This window comes from Alternaria conjuncta (genome assembly GCF_024043145.1).
Source record: "Alternaria conjuncta strain BMP 0040 chromosome Unknown scaffold_15, whole genome shotgun sequence".
In the NCBI taxonomy this organism is placed as follows: domain Eukaryota; kingdom Fungi; phylum Ascomycota; class Dothideomycetes; order Pleosporales; family Pleosporaceae; genus Alternaria; species Alternaria conjuncta.
In genome coordinates, this window is record NW_026250104.1 from 714,481 (window position 1) to 735,901 (window position 21,421).

Below are 21,421 nucleotides of genomic sequence, written 5' to 3' on the forward strand. Positions count from 1 at the left end.
TTGGATATGCGCAGGTTCTTCGGGCGGTGCGCGAGCTCGGTCCTGCTAGTAAAAGCGGCGGAGCTAGAGTGAGAGCGGGTGAGAGCGAGTGAGACTTGTAGGACGGCAGTGACGACGGGCGTGCCTTCCAACCACGAATAACAGCCTCACCAGAAGGAAGTCGCGACTGTCGAGATCTCTATGCCAAGACTGTCCGAAGCGCTAGCAGCACCCATGAACCTTGAAACGAACAGCCTTCCCCGCCCGGCGCGCTGACTTTCATCGGCCTGCAGACGGCCTGCAGTGCGTTATGCTCCAGGAATAGTCTGCCATGTACCGAGGATGCTGAGGGAAATATCTCGTGTGTGCGCTGGACGTATAATATCTTGTGTAACGTCTTCACAACCCACCAGCTAGCCGCATGCGCACCGGCAGCGCAGAACAAGTGCATAATGGCATACTAATGCCGGCTCTCTTAGAGGGCTAAAATAAGCTCAAGGGGTCCCAAGGCGCCGATGCTGCTGCCGGCCATCTGCCTGTACATCGCAATCAGCGTGCACCAAAGCGGCTAGCGCCGTCTGCACCATGCAGTCCACTCCTCGAACATTGACCACAGCCGCAGTGACACAGGAACAACCACCAGCCTCACACCCCAAGCCGCCTCCTGCGAATTTTCCGCCAAGCGACCACTGATTGCGCTTTTGCGAGTTGCATGTCCGGTGCTGCTGCCTCTTGTTACTTGCCTTGCCCGCCCTGACCGCGTTTCATCCACCGCTCAGGGTCCTCGTCCTATGCCCCCCATAGCACGCCGGGCCTAATTCACCACACGCCTGCTCCTCCGCGGCGACCGCATGCCGTCCGAGTTGCTTTTGCGCCCATTGTACATAGCATCCCTTACACCCAGCCCAGCCCGCCCTGCCAGACGCCGCGCATTGCTAGACAGAGCGCGCTCGCCAACGCATCGCCGCCCTTCTACCCTTGGCCACCTCCCCGGGTAGATCCACCGCGACTCGACACCCCTCGTCCGCGGCACCTCCTACCAACGCCGCAGCTCATCCGACAAACGTACTCTGACAAACCCGTCCCTGCCACCTCTCGCCTCCCTGTCGCGCGCCCCTCCCACCTCGGCTACGCCACGCACCCGTTCCGGACCCTGCATCGAAGTGGAGGATTGTCGAAGCTGGCGTAACTGGACATGGGAACACCGGCGGAGGGACCGCCTCCGATGGATCATCAGGGCGCCCAGTCACAGTACAACTACGACCCGCGCAACAATGGCCTCTCCAGACGCGCCACCGACGAGGCCGCATCCTCGTCAACCAGTCTTGCGCCCTACGACCGCACCAACTACCCCCCGCGATCGTCGACCGACCCGGGGGACCAGAACCAGCCCGTCGCCAAACCCAAGCGAAGCGGCAAGATATGTGGAAAGTGTGGGGAAGGACTGACTGGACAATTTGTGCGAGCCTTGGGCGACACCTACCATTTGGAATGCTTTACTTGTCACGTAAGACACCCATGTTGTTTTCTGGAATGGAGGAGTTGGGCGTACGCACGTCTCTTGATCTCTAGCGACGCGAGTGCGCGCAACGCTGTCCTGGATGGACTGCTCCCATTTGTCTCGAGCGCAATAATTCTCTACATAGCATCTCTGATCACAGTGCTGACCTGCCTTCTAGGACTGCGGTAAAATCGTTGCCTCCAAGTTTTTCCCCGTACCCGACAAGCCACCCGGCCAGTACCCCCTCTGCGAAACAGATTATTTCCGGCGTCTCGATCTGCTCTGCTTCGAGTGCGGGCAAGCCTTGCGCGGCTCCTACATCACAGCGCTAGACCGGAAATACCACATTGAGCACTTTACCTGTTCCGTGTGTCCCACCGTTTTCGGCGCCTCGGACAGCTACTACGAGCACGAGGGCAGCGTCTACTGTCACTACCACTACTCCACCAAATTCGCCCAGCGGTGTAACGGCTGTCAGACATCGATTTTGAAGCAGTTCGTCGAGATCTTCCGAAATGGACAGAACCAGCATTGGCATCCGGAATGCTACATGATCCACAAATACTGGAATGTCAGGCTTCATTCCACAGGCCAACCTGTCATCGAGCGATTGCAGGATGCCGATGGCGACGCGACAGATGAGGTGCGCGAGAGCGTCCGCCAACAGGAGGAAGAGATCGAAGCCAAGGTCAACTGGATCTGGAAGACGCTTTCGGCTTTCGAGGAAAAGTCCGCGACCTGCATCTCCGACATGCTCCTGCACGTGAGTAACGGTGCTTACGTCGACGGTGTCATGGCAGCCAAAAAGTTTATTGTGCACGTCGAACTGCTTTTCGCGGCCGCCGACGCGCTCGATGCGCAATTGATCGTCAGGACACCCAAGGGATTGACCTATTCGCGCGAATCAAAGCTACTTTGTAAGAAAGTGGTAGCCTTCTTCGCGCTTCTTACCCAGTCCCAGGGTACTGGCGTGCGACGACTGGGCGTGACCCAAGAATTGCTGTCCCTGGTTACTGGCTTAGCCCACTACTTGAAGCTCCTCATCCGCATATGTCTGCAGGGTTCTCTAAAATTAGAGCGTGAGACCCGGAGCTCCACCGGTTTGACCAACTTCCTTACCCAAGTAAACTCACTCGATGCGCGGTTGGAGGACGAGGCCCAAAGAGACCAGGCGGCTGAGTCCGCGCGGCTTGTCCCAAGATGGGCTGACGCATGTCCAATATGCGATGCCCAGGTCGAAGACAAGTGTTTACACCTAAACAACATGTCGTACAATTACAGCTGTATGGTATGCCGTGGCTGCAATGCCGACTTGCGCCATAGCCCTCAGAGCGCCTATTGGAGTAAATCGAAGCGAAGCATCTTTTGCCCGGCATGTGCAGCAGCGCAGCCAGACGCTGAGAACGGGTTCGAGCAGGTCACCAAGCTGCGTCAGTATGTGCACCTACTAAACGTGGCGCATGCACGTCTTATGGCGACCCTACGATCCAGTGGCGCATTGCCACACACTTCAGGTAAGAATAACTCTCCGTAACAGATCACCTCGTCACCACTCATCTTGACACTCCGACTCAGATTTCTGGAGCCGCTTCCGAGATTACATTCGTCCCACTAATGACTTGTAGATGATCCCAACCTGGCAGGCTATGATTCCACACAGGGACATCGCCTTGGGGATGACCCGCCGCATTTGCGACCGGACACACGATCAAAGTCGTATGGAGGGACATCAGCAACAGACAGTCAAAACAGCAACAACGCCGCCTACGAGCAATCCATGTCTGACATCAAGCGCCTACGATCGACACGACTTGACAAGCACCTTTCCAACACGATGAAACGTGCGCGCGCATCACGAATCATTGACGGTCCAGAGGGTCTCGAAGGAGAAGGACAAATGCGAGGAGGAATGCAAATCGTTCAGGAACGCGAGCTAGGAGGCGACGCCGATGCTGTAACACTCGCTGTGAACTCTCTCGCTTTAGACGACATTGCTCGCATGGCTGCGTTGGAGCAGCAACGAGAGCAACGTCCAAATGCATTCCGCGCTGGTGGAAGCGCACTACTGGGACGAGAAGATCAACCGAAGCTGCAGAATGGCCATCGTCGCGACTTCTCTGGTGCCCAGGATCTACAACAGATGACCGAAGGTCGCTCACGAACCTACTTTTCGGAGCTGTCGCCACTTGAATACTTTAAGCTGAAGGGCCTTGCAGTACTCCAGCTTGGCCTCTTGCTCGACGACAATCAGTACAACCAAGGCGATCTGCTCGATCTCATCGAGTCGAAGAAAAACAACTTCTGGGGCAAGATCGGGTTTGGCAAAGCGTTCAAGGCCGACAAAAGCAAGCCGAAGAAGGGTGTTACAGGAGTCGAGAAGCCAGTTTCGGACAAAGCAACCTTCCGACAGTCGCTTGAGTACCTCGTGGAAAAGTATGGTGATGAGTGCACGGAGGGTGTAGGACCGGGCGCTCTCAAAGTTCCAGCTCTGCTCCAGGATTGTATCACTGCGATGAGAAGTATGGATATGTCCATCGAGGGTGTGTTCAGGAAGAACGGCAACCTCAAAGCTCTGCGCGAACTTGAGGAAGAGATTGACGCTCACGGTGTTCAGAAGGTCGACCTGAATACCAAGAACCCAGTCATACTCGCCAACCTCCTGAAGCGCTTCCTCAGGTTGATGCCTGAGCCGGTATTGACATTGAAGCTATATAGGCTGTTCATGGTGGCTAATGGTAAGTCGCTTCATCTTACCGATCGTGCGTGACTAACATTAGCAGACATTGAAGATGAGGCACAAAGAAAGAAGGTCTTGCATCTCGTGCTTTGCCTGCTGCCCAAGGCCCACCGCGACACAATGGAAGTCCTGTTCTGCTTCCTGAACTGGGTTTCATCGTTCCACACTGTGGATGAAGAGACAGGCAACAAGATGGACACCTGGAACATCGCCACCGTTATGGCTCCCAACATTCTGCGAGAGAGCAATGACAAAGAAGTCAAGAGCGTGGACCAGGGCGCGGTCAAGGTCGTGTTTGATCTCATCGAAAACAACGATGAATTCTCGGAGGTATGTTGCCCCACCATGACACCGTTTCAATCTCAAGCTAATGTCAACAGGTACCACCCGAGATCATGGAACTACTCAGCGATGAAGTGTCCGACATGAGCGCGAAGGAAATCATGCGCCAATGGGAGCAGCGGGGGAAGAACCCTCTGTCAGCTCCTACGCCATCACCCAGAGACCAAACTGGCACAGCTTCCAGAAAAGACCAGCGCAATTCGCCTCAAGTTACGACCGCGGACAACAACCCCTCGGCTCAAGCTGGCGAAGCGTCCGTTCGCCAGATCCCCGGCGGGGGTGCTCAACCTATGGGCAGCAATCAGCACAGCCCCACACCAGGGTACGACCGAAATACACCCAACCCTGCATTCGCCCAGAATCCCCAAGCTTCTTCCGACGGCCACCGCACTGCATCGCCTCATCGGCACAGCTACCGCTCGCCCGGCTTCCAAAAACATACACAGATTGGCACCGCGGGCGCTGGATGAGACACGACCACTCTCTTTTTGGAACCCTCCCGGAGTACAAGGCGTTGATTGCATGCAACCATCTATGCATGGCTTGAGCGAAAAGCATTCAATGAGCGGCGAATTCTATTCTATACCCCTGGCCAGAGTCTACGTTATGACATCTAGACTGGCCCAGTCCATCTTCTCACGCATCGGCTTGGCATAAGTTTGACGAACCTGTTTGATTGCATTGTAGGCATCCTGCGCTTGCGCGATGCGTACTGGAAGGAACAACATTTTTGCTGCAGCATTGGTATGGGCGTTTTCTGGGTAATCACATTGTGCCATATACGATCTTGGCATTGTTTATCGGTGGCGCGATTATGCGCGTGCGAGTGCGGAGTGCTTTGTAGAGGTGGTGTTTGAGAGTGTGAAGAGTACTACGGATTGGGATGGGTGGACTTGCATGGCCGAGCTGCATGGAAGCTGCGTAGGCTGCTGCAGTAGACGTCGAGCCGAAGGTGGAGATAATGTACGAAGTCGCGCGATGTAGTCTTCAGAGACTTATGTTGCCTACTGTTGGTAGATGGCTTTAGAAGCCGGTGTAGGTATCTGATCATTCTCCCACCCTCTACGTCATGTTTCGTCTTGTTGTTTACGGTGCGAGGGACGCGCTTTCCTCCTCATCTTCACCGTGCTTGGCACTTGCCGCTCGCCAGTACTCACCTTCATGAAGCTTCCCTCACACCCTGCGCAGCGAAACTTCACTTTACTGCATGTATCTTTCTTTACCTCAATCTTCTCTCGCGGACGTTGCATTCGCTGCGTGCAGCACAAGGTCATCGCTTCGCAGCACTACCTGTTTCGCAGAAGGCTCCAGAAGGTAGCTTTCGTCACCCGTACTAACCGGTACTTGTACTTGTATCACGCGTCGCGCGCACGATGGATCCCGCCACTACCAAGGTCATACTTGGGCTCCATCGCGAGGACCTGAACGCCGCTCTCCAGAGTCTGTCTAAGACCAGCCATGACGACCGCGAAGGGGCCGCTTTCGCCGCGTTCCGCGATCAGCTACTGGGGGAGTGGAACAAGTTACACGATGCAGTCTTTACGCTCATCATCGTTCGGGAGGACAACGCTGTTCGAGAGGCCTTTACGCAGCACTCGGGTGAAGCGCAGCAGGCTGATCGTGAGTACAAGCGTTTTGATCATGGTACATGAATCTATACTAACACTATGAAGGCAACTACGAGATGGCTTGCAGATTTGCAGGTCTGCCGGTGCCTCAACGCCCTGCGGTATCGAACGATCACGGAGCACACAGAATCGCAGCAGATAAGCAGTCCGAAGGCGTGAACGGCAGGACACTCGCTCAAGAAGCTCCCCGCTTCAGCTCCGTTGGGACGCAAACGGCACCTACCAAGACCAAGCCTCCTGCCGGAAACAGCTGGTGGCCTGCCTTGTCATTGAACAGTTTCAAGCGTGCGCGCGTTGAAGATGCGGATGATGGAGACAGGAACTCATTCACACCATACACGCATGAATTTACACTCAAGAAACGGACCGCCTGCGTTGAGCCTGCAGCATTTAGGGAGGAAGTCGACGGGCGAACCAAGCGAACCAAGCTTGGATCAGAGGCCAGCACTACTCTTACCAATGCTACCGCCAATGTCGCCTCGTCCGGCACAATCGGCAATGAAGATCATGGTCTCCTTGCAGCCGGATCCGGCACTATCATGTCTCGCAAATGTTCTGCGTGTTTGGACATGCACCCCATCCGAGACACAATCCAGCTTCAATGCAAGAACACTAGTGACGCTGAGGCTCATGCATACTGCCGCGAATGTCTCATCCACCTCTTCGAGACTTGCATTACAGATTCTTCGCAATTCCCACCGCGATGCTGTAATCAGATATTACCGGTCTTTGCCTGCATCCCGTATTTGCCGCCCGCGCTCTTCGCTCGATTTGTGGCCAAAAGAGAAGAACTGGAGACGTCAAACCGAACGTATTGCAGTAACGCTCTCTGCTCAAAATGGATCAGACCTGTCAACATCGTAGCAAACATCGCGACATGCCCAACATGCATCCACAGAACCTGCGAGACTTGCAAACGTGGGCAACATGATGGTCTTTGTCAAGACGATACGGATGTGAAGAAGCTCATGGACGTGGCCAAGGAGAAGCAATGGCAGACTTGCCCCAATTGCAACGAGATGGTAGAGCTGAAGGGTGGCTGTCTTCACATCACGTACGTACCTACGTCCCTTGCGCCTCTGATACGTTCAACTGACCTTTTAGATGCCGCTGCCAACACCACTTCTGCTACCGGTGCCAGGCGCCATGGCGTACGTGCAATTGCGGAAAGAATGCGCGCCGTATTGCTGATATACCAGTACCCGCCAACATTGCCGTCCCAAACGTCGTCAATCCTGCAAATATGGCACCACCCGTACCAGCGTTCTTTGCTGCACCAGTGGCCGCCAACAATGCTCCCTTCTACGTTGCAAACCCTGCTCACGTCATACCTCCTGTCCCACCGTTTGGCTTTGCACCAGCTGTGTATGCCCCAGTACCAAGCGCTCCCGTCTTTCAGCCTCAGCTGCATGCCCCAGTACAGTTTCAACCCTTCGGTCAGCATCCGCAGCCACACCATCCTCGAGCCGATGACCACGAGTTTAGGCGATTGTATTGGAATAAGGGCGTCGATACCAAATGCGATTACTGTAAGAGCCAGGACCGCTGGGTCCATGGCTGTAACTTTAGAGGATGTGGTGTACGGGTTTGTTGGAAATGCACGAAGCGTTACCATCCCAACTCCACTACAACCTGAAAGCCGCCTTCTAGATTTCGAGCGCAACAAATATCAGGCGGAGAGTTTCAGTCTACATGTTGCTCACAGATGAGTCGTATACTACCTGTATAGATAGCTAGCTATCTGAACGCACATACAAGGCACTTTCCAGAAAGCATGTATATAAACCCAGCATAGCATAGTAGTTGGTCGACATCGGATCTAAAATCCGCTAATGCAACTCTTACTTCACAAAGCTCTATTTCTTGACCGCAACAACGAACAACCTCGGGTATCCCAAAAGTACCTTCCCATCCACCAACTCCGGGTACTCCCCCTCCAGCCCCTTCTCATACTCCTCCAAAAACGCCTTCTTTGCCTCCTCTCCTTCAATCCTATTCAAATAAGGCTGCAACCCCGTCCCCTTGACCCACTCCACAATCGCCCCCGCATCCTTGAGCACATGCATATACTTTGTCCTCCACACATTAACCAAACTCGCCTCCCCAACCAACGCATTATAAAACGCACTCGGCTCCTCGATAGGATCCAAATCCGGTCTTGTCGTATCCGTCAAATCCCCAATCTGCGTATCCGCAAAGGAGTCTGACCAAGGCTTCCCAGATTGGAGGGCTGTCTCACGCATCATCCGGTGCGAGGGCTCGTGATAATTGTCCGGGACCTGGATAGCCAGCACGCTCCCGCTTTTCAGCGAGGAAAACAGGCGCGCGAGCGTGGGTATGCGTTCGGAAGACCGGAGCCAGTGGAATACCGCGTTGCTGAATAATACATCTACGTCTCCGTCTGCTTTGAACGTCGCTAGATCCCCTCGTGTGAAATCTACACTGTCTTTCCCTTCGAATTCTGCGTTTGCCTTCTTTAGCATGTCGGGACTGCTGTCCATACCCGTGATGCGCGCAGAGGGAAACGCATCGAGGAGGACTTTCGTACTGTTCCCTGGTCCGCAGCCGAGGTCGTAAATACGTGGGGTTGAGCTGGTGATGTTGGGTTGGATTTGAGAGATGAGGTCGTAGACGGCGCGCAGGCGCTCGTTGTTGAATTTGAGGTATTGGGTTGCTGACCAGTCTTTCTTTGGTGGGGGTTCTGTTGACATTCTCGCGCTTGTTGTGCTGAAGGGCTGGTGTTGTTGCTGATGGTTGTAGAGACTTGGTCGTGGTTGTTTTGCTTTTTGGGTTTGAGGGTTTGTGAGTGTGTGCCGTTGGTTAAATGGATACGATGTTGTGACGATGGTTGATAGACTGCGGATATGTATCCGCGGGTGTAGTGCGGCTAGGCGGGCCGATTCAAGGGTTCGCGAACTACGCAGGAGTGGGCAGGCCATTTGTGCAAAGCCTTTGCATCAGCTGGGGAAACGGCTAATGATGCTTGAGTAATGCTTGAGGTGATTAAGTATGTACAAGGAGTGACAAGCTCTTCGGAAAAGCGCCGTGCTGAGGTCTGGAAGCTCAGCTCAGCGAATCAGATTGCATGTGTGGGGTACGAGGCTAGCGGATGGGGTTAAGATCGGCGTATGTCCGGGGTGCCGCATCACGCAAGAGGCCTACAGCTTGCTGTCTGTAGCCGGAAAAGACACTTTTGCAATTTCATGAAGCACGATTTCGTAGTGGGTCAATGTTACTTTTGGTTTATCAAAGAAGGCTCAATGTTGGTCCCGATATGTCTTGCTACCACACATTGCCTTCTACGGAAAGGACACAAGGAAAGCTATCGACACTGAAAACGAACTTGCTGAAGGCGCAAAGGCACTAGAATCGTGGAGGCATCATTCCCGGACGACTCATCCTATCACCACCAGACTTGCCTGCCGTGATCTCGGGATAAGCCGTGCTTCCATCGTCGTATTCGATCGGCTCTTCGTCGTTGTCTGGCACGCGCGCGCTGGTGCTGAATACCTTGACCGAGAGTGTCTTTTGGTCTGGAAACTTGACACGTTCGCCATTTTGCTAAAAGTATAAGTCAGTTTTGAAATCAGGCATGACCTGGGGTGGACTCACATCATAGACGTTCCAGGTCAACTTCTCGGTCAAGAAAGGCACCACGTCGCTGGGCTCCAGGCTCTTCAAGCCCTTGTTCTCAATCTGCTCGACGAGATAAGGTGTGATACTTGTTGTACCGTTCATCAACTTCTCCGGTGTTGAGGGATCTTTCTCGGTGTGCACATCGTCCAGTCGCTCTGGCATCAACATCATCCAGCTTCCTACGTCGACGACTGGATCGGAGTTGAACATGCCGCCTAGTGAATACTTCACGATGAATGACGGTGGGAGCCTGGAAGCGATCGCTTGTGTTTCGATAGTCCAGTCGGTGTAGGTGCCGTTGCTGTCCTCGAGTGTTTCTCCGAATGGCGTTGGCTTGGTACTCAAGACTGTAACTTTGCTCTGTGCGCGGGCGCGTCCACCGTACATCCTTGCAATGCTCGCCGTGACAGCCGTCTGATAGGCGCTATCCGATGCGAATTCCCAGCGCTTGGTTTCTGGATAGGCATAGCCTAGGACAGTGGTGTTGCGACAGTCGTTGAAGGTCATGAATTTGCCGGGATCCTTTCTGAATGGGAGAAGTTCGGTGTTAGCGTCAACGTCTTGGTAGTCGTCAAGATAAACATTGCCGTGCGGTCCTATGCTTGACTTCTCCATCCAAAGATCGGGGTGCGCTCCCTGGTATAGTGCGAGTAGGCGGTCGACGTTTCTGACGGTCTCTTAGCTTATGTGAGTCTAATGATGAAGCACACTTACGCATGATGTAACATGAAGAGAGGTTCGTATGACGAATACTCCAGCGGCCACATATGACCGGGGGTAGACGTGGTGGGATCGTAGCCACCGCCGATAACGCCGTGTATCCAACCATGCGGATCTTCTAGTATACTAGAGAATCGCGAGAAAGTGCTCGCGCGGAAAGCAACACCAACTTGAGATATCAGATTGGTGGACTGGGCATTGAAGGCACCGACAAACATCGATTGTCGCGATGTCGCATTGGCGGTCGCGTCGCTCGGCCATCGTATCGTCGAACTCATAGAGGCCCACTGCATGATGGATTAGAAATCCTGTACGACCATCTTCAACGATTGAGGTCGCTTACCTTTTGATCAAAGCCCGCAGGTATGGGATTGAACTTGTAGGAATACAGCGGATTTGACACCACTGTCAGACTGCCGTCCGTATCCGTCACCGCTATTTCGGGGGCTGTAAAGAAGTCGGGAACGGGGCCAATAGTGGTACCTTGGGCCCAGTCCCAATAAGGTATGCGGAATTCGTTTGCTGCCTTGAGATACCGTTCGATCTGATCGGCGGGTGCTTTCTTAGCGATATCGTAGACATGGCTTGAAAGTGCTTGCTACGATCAGTCAGTATCCTTGTCGTTATTCTTCTAGGGAAAGGTGGAGGTGCGAAGGTGTAAAGCTCACCTCGAATAGCGCAAGGTATGGGCGATGCCAACCCAGGAACAACTCATTGCCATGTGGGCAGTAGCCAGCCTTGCCAATCTTGTTTTTCTTTCCTGGTGCATCTCCCCAAACGTCGTAAGGCCTTCCATGTATCGCTGAGAAGTATGTCAGTAAGCGATGAACCATGCTGACAGCGGATGCACTCACATGCAATACCGTAGAACGAGGTGGGATTGTTCTGGGAAGTTGTATGAAGTTGTCGGAGCGCCAAGATGTAAAGACTCCATTGGTCTGGCGCGTTGTTCTTCAAGTCCCTCACCTCCCGGCGCACATAAACATTGCCTGTGAAAAGTTAGCGGCGATTGATACACGTGCGATCTAATTGGATACTAACCGTTTTCATCTCGCGACTTCACTCCGGTCACTACGCCCACTGCGGACTGACGGACGGTATGAGAGCTCTTCCTTTCCGATACAGGCGTACACGTGACGTATGATATCAAAAGCCACGGTATTAAGTATCGAGCGAGCCACGGGATGAGCATGGTGAGCGACTGTCGCGTCAAACGAAGGGTATATCTGCGGAGAGCCGGTCAGAGGGGAGCAAAGAGACATATATTTGTACATCAGAGCCTGCAGTCCCTGCGTGTAAAACAGACTAGCCACATTGAGGTCATATGCGGTGAGAGTGAGTGACGATCGCGCCTGTCATCCACAGTCGAAATACTAGGTTTAGGAGCCCAAAATGAAAACAACTGGATGTTGCATAGGGACGCGATACGACAGCAAAGCTTGTTGCGGACCAGAGTTGTTGGTCTCCCAGACCTGTGTTGTTGTTGTGATGACAAGAGATGTGGTAGCGAAGGCGTGCCCTGAACCAAGGAATTTGCTGGGTGAAATGTGACGCACTCACCTTGTGACGCGACGAAAACGAGAAATACAGCACGAAAAGTGTGAGTTGCCCGCTGTTATGGGAGGATATACCGCTAATGCAGCAACGCAGTATGAGAGCAGGCGTGGCAGGTGCGTTGTAAGTTTACCCTCCCGCTGGCGTTCTTCTAGAAGCGGAAAAGAGAGATGCGACGATAACAGTTGGTCACTTAAATTACAGGGCGAAAGCTAGCGATTGAGATAGAAAGAGAGCGTGTGATGTTTGAGTCGAAGGTGCATCGACGAAAGAAGCATCGTCAAGGGGTTTGTTGACGTGCCAGAAATGTGCTTTTCTGATCACGACCTCGTCTCTCCCGCACCGGTAGTTATCAAGTCGTAGGAGCACAGAATAACATCGCTCCAAGGTTTTCGCGAATTGCCTTTGTGTGAAACATCAGCCGGATACATTACCGCAAGCAATCTTACATAGTTTCGACCGCGGTTTCGGAACGCAAGCTGTCTGTCAACGCCGAATATGGTTCGCACGACGCATAAGCTTTTCAGCCTAATCCACAACTCAATATACAGACAAAAGATGGTAGGGCCATTTGTCGGCGTTCGGTAACACCCGCGGATCTCTGCATTCAATGTTGCACGGCGCGTGGAGCAATGCGCAACATGCTGTGTACCCCGCGCGGCTACGTGTCTGACTGACGGAGATTGCCCAACATGAATCCGCCGAAGGAGATGTCGCGAGTATCGTCTCCACAATCCTAGCTTTTCCGTTAATATATCGTGCCGTTTGAGGCTCCACGGAGCACCGACGCGCCTAGCGGATGCTTACGGCGACCGACGGCGGGGAATAAGGTAAACTGATTCGCATACATGGAAGTGGAACGTTGCAAGACTCCGGAAATAGTTGATTGCTGATTTGAATGGTTCCTAATTAGGACGCTAATACAGGTCATTCGTGCCGCTAGCCGTAGCTGACTGCGTTGTGCATCCTCATACAAGTATTCCGCATAGGACCACATGCGCAAACCGCCTGGCGGTCATCTCGTTCATAACATCGTGTGTATCGTCAAAGTGCCAGTCGTGATACTGGGAGTACCCGTTCGAGGGTTTAGATGTCGTTATATCCGAGAAGTGTCTTTGGCAGATCTTTATCCGCGACCGCCCAGGCCCAGGCACGACCTGCCTCGCCACACCATAGGGAAGATGGGTCTTCCGATTTCTCAAGCATTCCGTCTTTGGCCATCGACTTGATCTCATGGCCTGTGGTGTATGTCAAGAAGTGTTCGAATTGCTTTCCGTCCAAAGCGAGAGCGTTTCCAGTGATACCGTGACAGAGACATGGCTCCTTGGTGAGCAGGCCTCTTTCCCAGATGCATTCTCTAGCTTTTGCGACGACCCGATCAATGCGGTCTTGAAGTCCTGGGAAGTATTTTCGGATTGAGAGGATGGAATTGACTACACCCGGTGCTCCGTGACAGACTTCAACAAGCTTGTCACGACCTGGGGGCAGAGATGAAGGGAAGTTGCCGCTCTCGTATTGATAGCTGAGCAAGGCGCCTAGTTCGGCCTCCAGCTTAGACGCCCAGGAAGGGTCGGTGAGGACGATCTGTGTGATGATACCGATTGCGCCATGAACGGCACCCACGTATGCCTTCCCGTGCCACTTCCAGGGACGCGGGCTGTGCATGATGTTCTCGATGACCTCATCGGCTGTGTCTTCGATGAGCTCGGTCACGTCCTTGTTGTGAGCGAACGCCCCGCGGACCAAGCGGAGGAGGTAGAGATAGCCAGCGCGACCGTAAAGCCATTCGTTGGAGGTCTCATCCTCAAGCATGACTGCAGCATGATCGCAGAGCTCCTTGACAGTGTCTGGGTCTTGTGCAGTCACGGCGTAAAGGGCAAGCAGAGACATGATGTCGTTGGAAATACCGCATTTCTTGGGAGATGGTGGCGGGAACTCCTTGATATGAGCCTGAGCTTGTTCGATGTAAGCCGCAGACCATGTGTTCAAGGGGTAGTCATCCAGCTTAAGATCCGGGTATATGTTGTGCAGGGCATAGAAGAGGTAGGCTACTGAAATCGGTCCGTAGTATAGACCACCGCCTGGGGGTACATGGTGCGGAGGATAGTCAGTAATCAATCGATCCAATGACGCTAGCAGTTGCTTGTGAGGGTCTCGTCGTGCCAACGGCGCATCATTTCGAAAATAGCGGGGTATCGAGGGAGGCGGTGCTGCTTGTGTTGCCGAATCTGCAGGCGGCGCGCCGTCTTCGGACATGATGATAAGAGTATATTGAGTCGAGTTGATTCAAATCTCTCGTTGGAAAGCGAACGGGTAAAGTTGGCGCAGATTTAGGTATGCGCGAGTGACGGAAAGGTGTGAGATCGTAGCTGCCCGACTGTGACGTCAGCGGGGCTAGTCATCGATGATTGGTCAGCTGCGGCAGTCGCAGGCTAGAACGAAAATTGGCAAGCATCACACCAGGATCTCCATGTGCTGTGCTAGTGCAATCTCGAAGTTTCTAAGCTACCTGAGCTACGGGGTATCTGTGTGTTATGGTACATCTCCTTCTCGTCTGATACTGTGATCAGTGTTACTACATTGACTCATAACATTCTTCCATCTAAATTCGACGCCTGCGTCTCGTACAGTTACAATATTGATCACACATCGGTGATTCGATATATCCCAGCGGCTTCTGTTGTAATATGATCATGATGAAAGAAAGGGCTAGCCGGGGGCAGCATGGCCTGGCCATGGTATGGGCTCAGCGGGAAGCTCAGAGAGACGTGGCATCGAGTCGTTGCGATGGAGTTCATGCTGACCTATCTCTCGACTGTCTAGCTGAGGTGGATCTTCTGGTTCCGTGATCGAGTCTGCTCTGTAGAGTGCCGCTATTTTCTGCTGGAATTGGGTGGATGCTTTCCCTGAATGCAGTCAGCACTGTGTACCGAAGATCGAAGCGTTACGCGTGGGCTTACTTGATAACTGCGATGTCATATCATCACCGACCAAAGGAGAAGGGTATGTGGCTGCTTTGTATACCTTCGTCCGCCGTCTCTTTCTTAGGTATAGGAGTATAGAGGCGATCAATGCGCACAAGATAACTGTGCCTAGCACTGCGCCGACCACGGGCGCTACGATTGACGACTGAGCGTGGCCAACTGATACTGATGCGTTGATAGATGGTGTCGCTGTGGCTGATGCGCTCGGTGTAACAGTCTTTGACGAGGGCTCTTCTAGGCTGATAGTAAAACCAGTATTAAGGGATGATCCAGAGGCCGTTGGAGAAGCTATCGAAGAAGTCGTCGCGGTGATCGAGATCATCAAGACCGATGTAATTGGGGTAGGCGATGATGTATGTGAGGCTACTTACGGTCAGCTCTTACAACCGCCCAACAAATTGGGTGCACTTACATCGCCCTGGAGTCCGGTCCTTGTCGGCAGGACAGGTACTACCTGGCATGCATGGGTCTATCGTGCAGCAGCCACGGAAGTCGTTGCACTTGTAGAACACGCCTCCCTCCGGACATGAGCCATCGTCTCTTCCTCGAAGTGCGGGTATCATTGTGTAAGGTTAGATTTCTTGATCGATGAATGATGACGATAGGACGAGAGCGGCCAGATATGAAGGTGCGACCACGACCATGATCAAGCCTCATTAGCATGTTTGCATCAAACCATCATCAGACGCAAAGGCAGTGCTGTCGTAGGCCGCCGAGGCGACGCAAACAAAGCGGTGCATCGCAAGGGTGCTCCTTACTGCGCTTCCACGCGAAACGCTCTGCCCGATGCAGCCATGAGGTCAAAGAACTATTGACGCTGCTCTTTGTGTGCCTATAAACGTCGTACGGAAGCTCAACTAATCCTCAGGGGTCGCGTGTGTCGATTTATTAATGAATTCGTGGGATGACCTCGGATGCAGAAGTAGCTAGTCCCACCGGCGGCCCCGACTTCCCCTTCTCGCGTAAGAACTAATGACACCATCACCAACAACGCCACAAATATTGCGAACGTCGCCCCGCCATCGCATTCCACATGGATTATTGTCACTTCTCACATGATGCATCCGGGGAGATTCCTACATGCGTAATTGCGCACATCTCGGTGGTCTGGCCAGGTCATGTCATGCGACTACGCGTACTGATTCGCAACAGCACCACGCGACGCCATCTCGGTCCGGCCGTGTAGGCCATACTTGTCGAGGGAAATCTACTACGCGGCAAGATGCAACACTTCGACAAACATTGACAGACCTTTAGATACCGTAGACAAGCTTCTCAGCGCTGACAGGCCGCATCCACGATTCAGTGCGGATGACACGTCTTTCCGCCATACTACCCGCACCAAGTAGCTGGAAGCCATCCTGAACTACGCTCTCTAGACCACCCGGCATCAATCTGATCGGAGCTGGACTCATCGCGGAACCCATACAACCGTTGAGCCATGCGTAAAACGCCACCGTGAACCCACGCGCAGCTGGCGATCGTCGCACAGTAAAGCCTTGGTATTCGACCTCCTCGCCCAAACCTTCCCACACTGCGCCGTAACTTGGCTCAACCGAAATGTTGGGTGCTTTCCAAGCTCCGCCTTCGCGAGATCGGACAATGGCTACCTTTCCGTTGCCTGCGAGGCTTGAACAAGTGCGCTCGACGGAGCTACCCTCAGAGATGCGATCAACGCAAAATGAATGCCAGCACCTCCTGTGAGATCTCTGATCCGCTTTGGTCAATGGAGGTCGCGATAGTCCACGAGAGCGTCATACCCGTAGGGCTCCATTTTGAGAAACTCCCATCGAGCTTCGCTAGGGACGCCGTACAATCTGATAACTTTGCCGCTGGATCTGGCACTGAGTCGTACCATCTGCGCGGCATATACTGCCACTGATGTCGATGCGCCGCAGATGAGAACGTTGGTTGTACCAGGTCCATCTGCTTCGTTCTGTATGGCTCTCCAGTCTGGGTGCTCTTGAAAGACTTGGTCGCGATCGTAAGCAAACGGAGCTTGCAGGCCCAGGCGGTACCATATCGCTTGCGCGGCCGTGAGGGCTACGAGGCTCACACCAGCAGCCTGCTCCATGGTGACTGGCTCATGTATTCTCCAGACTAGCTCCCACGGTGCGACAACAAGTTCTGCGAATGCACCTGGCCGGTCATTGACGCTGCAAGCACCTTGCGAAAATCCCCCGACCTCATCGCCGATGCAAAGGTTCGCCTCCACGGGCACATGAGCATCTCCACGCTGCAGCATGTCGCAGCACCGGGACCAGTAAGTAGAAATTGAAGATTAGTAGGCTCGGCCCGTTGGCGGCACGAAACATCCGATGCATCTCCACTCTACGTGAAGATGTGATGTGGCTTTGCGCACCCGCAACCCCTGTCTAGTCCGTTTCAAGACCATCCAGACCGCAAATCCCATGAGACTGCGTAATTGGGTGGTACGTGTGTGTGGATCACCTACTCCTTCTCATGTAAATGGAAAAACACATTACCGTGATGGAAGGGGTTGGTGTTGTATAAGATACTCGACCGCTGTGGCTCAGCAAACCCGCTTCACCCCATACTCACAACACCACACGCTCGTTACCCAGCAACTAGATCAAAATGATGTTCACCAACTACTCCATCGCAGCAGCGCTTATGCTAGCCACAGCCGTCACCGCAACCCTCGACCCCGCAACCTCCAACACAAACGGCAGCTACCCGTCAGCCCCATCCTGCTCCCGTAAGCTCCTACGCCTCCCCACCCCTACCTTCCCATTAATTAACCCCCTCATAGCCATCAAAACAAGCAAAGCCATCCAAGCCGCAGAATGCAGCCACAACACCCGCACGTCCGGCCAGACCTTTGCCGTCTTCACCCAAGACCACCAGTACGACGGTAACCACGGGTACCCGTACGGCACGTGCGAAGCGTACAACTGTGCGCCGGGTAGTGCGATGAAGAAAGAAGCGGGGACTTGGACGTTCTTCTGGGCGAAGGCGGGGGTTGAGGGAGAGGAGGAGGGAGATGGGGCTGGGTGTATTAAGAGTCCGAAGGATGGGAGTTGTGGGTGTGAGAACTCGGATGGGACTTTCGTGTACAAGGGGACGAACTGCAAATAGGCCAGTCGAGGATTCTTGAGAGTCGGGCTGGTCAAGGCGTTCTTTATTTTCGTTCGAGTGTATATATTTGCGACGAGCCTCAACAACGCAAATTTATTGAATTTCGGTAAGAAATGCGGGGTTGGAAGAGTGTCTGGTAACCTTTTCGTGCTTGTGTTGTGTTATGAGTAGGTGATTCTCCACAGGAGCAAGCATATGCTTTCTTTCTAATGTACTTTTGATCTTCTCGTTCGCATCGCGCAGTCGCTTCCGCTTTTTGTACACACTCTAAACGTAATCAAACTAGCCTAGGAAGACTGCCGAAGACACATTAATAGGTTGTAGCGTATTTTTGAGTCTTTTCGCTCCCATGATGTTCTCTCCAGTAGTGTTTTTACGTATATCTAGATATGCGACCCATGATGCTGGAGAGGTCGATGTTTAGAAGGGCGGAAGAATCGAAAGACATGATCCTCTCCACAAAAGCTTTTGGTTTCACAATCGGAAGCTGTGATGAAGGAAGAAGGGAGTACGGTCTCGAACGCACAACTTATATAAGTGCGTATGAGCGCTCTGACAGTCCAGGCAACATGCGCGCCGAACATCCAATTTTGAGCGCAGACAACTGAGTATGGAGAACCGGGATACTTCGAGCTCATGTGAACCTCCTAACGAAGTTTTGAACACTGGGCAGCATATCCCAGTCTATCAAGGCTTCTGACAGCAGAGCCGAGCCATGAGCGTAAAGCATCCGCCTTTTTAGTGGCAATTCAAAGCGCCAGTATCTAAGGCTTGCGGCTCAGCTGCCCAAAGGTCATGGGCTGGTGGCGGATTTCTTTGAACAAAGCAAGAAGGCATATACCTCTGGTTACGATACTTGTTACAGGAAAGCCGGCAACATGGCAAGGCTCTTGAACTATTTTGGTAATGAATAATGGGGAAGAAGTTGTAGGACGAGAATCTGGAAGCACGGAAAAGAAGTTTATATAGTGACCTCTAGGCGTAGGCTTAGATCATCTTGTCCTTCTCCGAGCCCCGATGCAGAAACATGAGGAAGGCATGTTTGATCTTGTGAAGTTTTTGCGCTTGGCGTCAGGATAGATCATGCGCAGAGTGATACCAAGTTTGGAGTGAATAACCTCAGAGGCGAGGTAATTTTACATGATGGATGCAAGACCACACTTTTGTAAGGCCCGACGGTCTTCTTCCCAACATCGCAACAACCGTCCTTTGGTTTGTTCGAACTTGAACAGCCATGAGCATTTGGATTTCGTAGTTTTTGTGCCGTCCGCAGAGACACACCAGCGCAGCCGAAACATCCAAAGCTCGATTTGGCATTTTTTGGTGCCAGAGGAGACAGCAGACATATCCCGATCGTCCGTGATTTTTGGTGAATTGAGAATAGTTTGGAGTGTAGTGGTGAGCAAAGATACTGCTGTGCCGGAAGAGGCCTTTATAGGCGGAAGCATCAGGTGGTCGGGGTGCTTCAGCGCTGGCTGCAGAACATACGACGATGGTCTTGCGATTTTGGAAGCAGCACATGGCGTATACGATCACCGCGTTTTGTAACTTCGTTCAGAATAGTCGTAGTCGCATGTTGCGATCAAATGCATCTTTCGACAGGCCGTCCGTCGACGAAGTCATCGCAACTTCCGGAGTCTTTTTTGGAAGTTTGTAGAAAAGATGGAGAGGAAGGCGGGACATGGCTTTTGGTGAGGGTGTTTTGAGAAGGGCAGGCCGAGCGGCGGACATGGAGAAGGTGAGAGTGAATTTTGGTAATGAGAATGTATGAATTGTTGTGTGGAATGAAAGAAGAGAGTTGGATCATGGGAGATCTTATATAGTGGCCTCCGGGAAGATGTTTACGTGCGCCGGTGCGCTAAACGAACTGTCCAAAAGATTATCAATGTGAACTCATGGTAATTCTGCGAAACGCGAAGAACATCAGCAGCGGTCTGCCATGCATCGATGTAGATTACCAAACCCAAGGACTATCCCGCGCATGTAAAGCCTAGTTTACCCTCGCTCCTAGGTCCATCATGCGTGGCACTACTCTCTAGTCGTACACTGAGATCGAGAACAGTCTCCCATCGTCATGCCTGAGGTATCTTCCCCCTCATACCGGGCGGCAACAGCGCATCCGCCTTCCTCGCAGCATCTACCTCCTCAGCCGTAGGTTCCTGCGGTACGTCGACGATAACACTGGGGTCTTTCGATCGCGAAGCCAGCATCGCTGCGCGTTTCTGTATTATGTCAGCCAAGTGCTCTAACCCTCCCACAAGCCGTTCACCAGCCACGAGTGCGTAGCTGCGCGTCATGCCCAGACTCTCAAGATGAGCGGACTAATATAGACATACCTCCCTAACCCCCCTCCCCGCCCCCACCCCCTCACCCAAAAACTCCGCATCAATCCCCTCCGCATCATCCGGGCTCCGCATCGAGCCTCTCACGCCTCCCAACCCATCTCCCATACCACCTACCCCATCTCCCGTTGTACTCATACGCCTCCTCAGCTCCTCAGGCGTTATCGCGCCGCCGTCCAACTCGACCGGCGCATCGTTTATCGCGGGTGTATTCGTGTCGATCAACGGAGTTAGGCTGGAGACTGCTGGACTAGTTTTATGCGGGAAGGTAGAGGTACGGGAGACGGGGGGGATGGGGTCGGAGGTGGGAGGAGAGGAGGTTGCTGCAGTGAGAGGGGGAGGAGAGATGGTGGGTGGTGGGTTTGTCATTGTGTGTATGGCGAAAGGAGGGAGTTGCGATGGCGGTATCTGATGCACAGAGACTGCTTCGTAGGAATGCTGCAGTAGTGGTCGTATGCGCAGTTCTCAGCCTCGTCACGTCGCTCCCACGGCTGTATGTCGGAAAGGTAAGGTGCGTGACAAGCAGACGTGCGCAGACCTACGTAGGCGGCACAGCTGCCTCGTGTGCAACCCAAGCCTCAGGCAGCCCGCCTTTCGCAGCCTCACGGCCAAACAAAAGCCCGCGAGCGCGTAAGCAAGTCGTGACCGCGATGACGTTTGACAGCCCACGCGCCGGCAATTCAGGGTCCAGCGGTTGAAGTGGGGCAGCGACGCGGCAGCTGGCCGGGGTGGATGTCTTGGTATGGACCTTGATCGTCGCGGGCTATATCGGGATACGAAGTGGGCGAGTACGCCACAAGGCAGGTCAAGAAGATTGAGTTGGCAAAAGAAGATGTGGAAAATCTGGGTATATGTGTGGGGATTTGAAACAAGCGCAAAGGCTGAGCTGAGTTCATTCA

The 21,421-nt window shown here is 53.2% G+C and overlaps 7 protein-coding genes across 7 annotated transcripts; 3 read left to right on the forward strand and 4 right to left on the reverse strand.

Annotated features, from left to right (window-relative positions):
* Positions 1–1,204: 1,204 nt before the first annotated feature.
* Positions 1,205–5,029, forward strand: J4E85_009142 (uncharacterized protein; the record flags this gene model as incomplete). Its single annotated transcript, XM_051473366.1, has 5 exons — positions 1,205–1,486; positions 1,659–2,994; positions 3,106–4,215; positions 4,261–4,547; positions 4,598–5,029. 5 exons carry the CDS (start codon positions 1,205–1,207, stop codon positions 5,027–5,029), a joined length of 3,447 nt encoding a protein of 1,148 aa, XP_051323029.1.
* Positions 5,030–5,932: 903 nt separating this feature from the next.
* Positions 5,933–6,803, forward strand: J4E85_009143 (uncharacterized protein; the record flags this gene model as incomplete). The annotated part of the gene is made up of 3 exons (XM_051473367.1): positions 5,933–6,179; positions 6,233–6,748; positions 6,784–6,803. 3 exons carry the CDS (start codon positions 5,933–5,935, stop codon positions 6,801–6,803), a joined length of 783 nt encoding a protein of 260 aa, XP_051323030.1.
* Positions 6,804–8,043: 1,240 nt separating this feature from the next.
* On the reverse strand, positions 8,044–8,898 carry J4E85_009144 (uncharacterized protein; the record flags this gene model as incomplete). The annotated part of the gene is made up of 1 exon (XM_051473368.1): positions 8,044–8,898. The coding sequence occupies one exon, from the start codon at positions 8,896–8,898 to the stop codon at positions 8,044–8,046; it is 855 nt and encodes a 284-aa protein (XP_051323031.1).
* Positions 8,899–9,550: 652 nt separating this feature from the next.
* Positions 9,551–11,376, reverse strand: J4E85_009145 (uncharacterized protein; the record flags this gene model as incomplete). Its single annotated transcript, XM_051473369.1, has 5 exons — positions 9,551–9,748; positions 9,800–10,490; positions 10,538–10,830; positions 10,887–11,141; positions 11,212–11,376. The coding sequence occupies 5 exons, from the start codon at positions 11,374–11,376 to the stop codon at positions 9,551–9,553; spliced, it is 1,602 nt and encodes a 533-aa protein (XP_051323032.1).
* A 1,807-nt stretch (positions 11,377–13,183) lies between these two features.
* On the reverse strand, positions 13,184–14,353 carry J4E85_009146 (uncharacterized protein; the record flags this gene model as incomplete). The annotated part of the gene is made up of 1 exon (XM_051473370.1): positions 13,184–14,353. One exon carries the CDS (start codon positions 14,351–14,353, stop codon positions 13,184–13,186), a length of 1,170 nt encoding a protein of 389 aa, XP_051323033.1.
* A 1,981-nt stretch (positions 14,354–16,334) lies between these two features.
* J4E85_009147 (uncharacterized protein) lies at positions 16,335–17,155 on the reverse strand (the record flags this gene model as incomplete). The annotated part of the gene is made up of 2 exons (XM_051473371.1): positions 16,335–16,779; positions 16,842–17,155. 2 exons carry the CDS (start codon positions 17,153–17,155, stop codon positions 16,335–16,337), a joined length of 759 nt encoding a protein of 252 aa, XP_051323034.1.
* A 527-nt stretch (positions 17,156–17,682) lies between these two features.
* Positions 17,683–18,180, forward strand: J4E85_009148 (uncharacterized protein; the record flags this gene model as incomplete). The annotated part of the gene is made up of 2 exons (XM_051473372.1): positions 17,683–17,800; positions 17,855–18,180. The coding sequence occupies 2 exons, from the start codon at positions 17,683–17,685 to the stop codon at positions 18,178–18,180; spliced, it is 444 nt and encodes a 147-aa protein (XP_051323035.1).
* Positions 18,181–21,421: the final 3,241 nt, after the last annotated feature.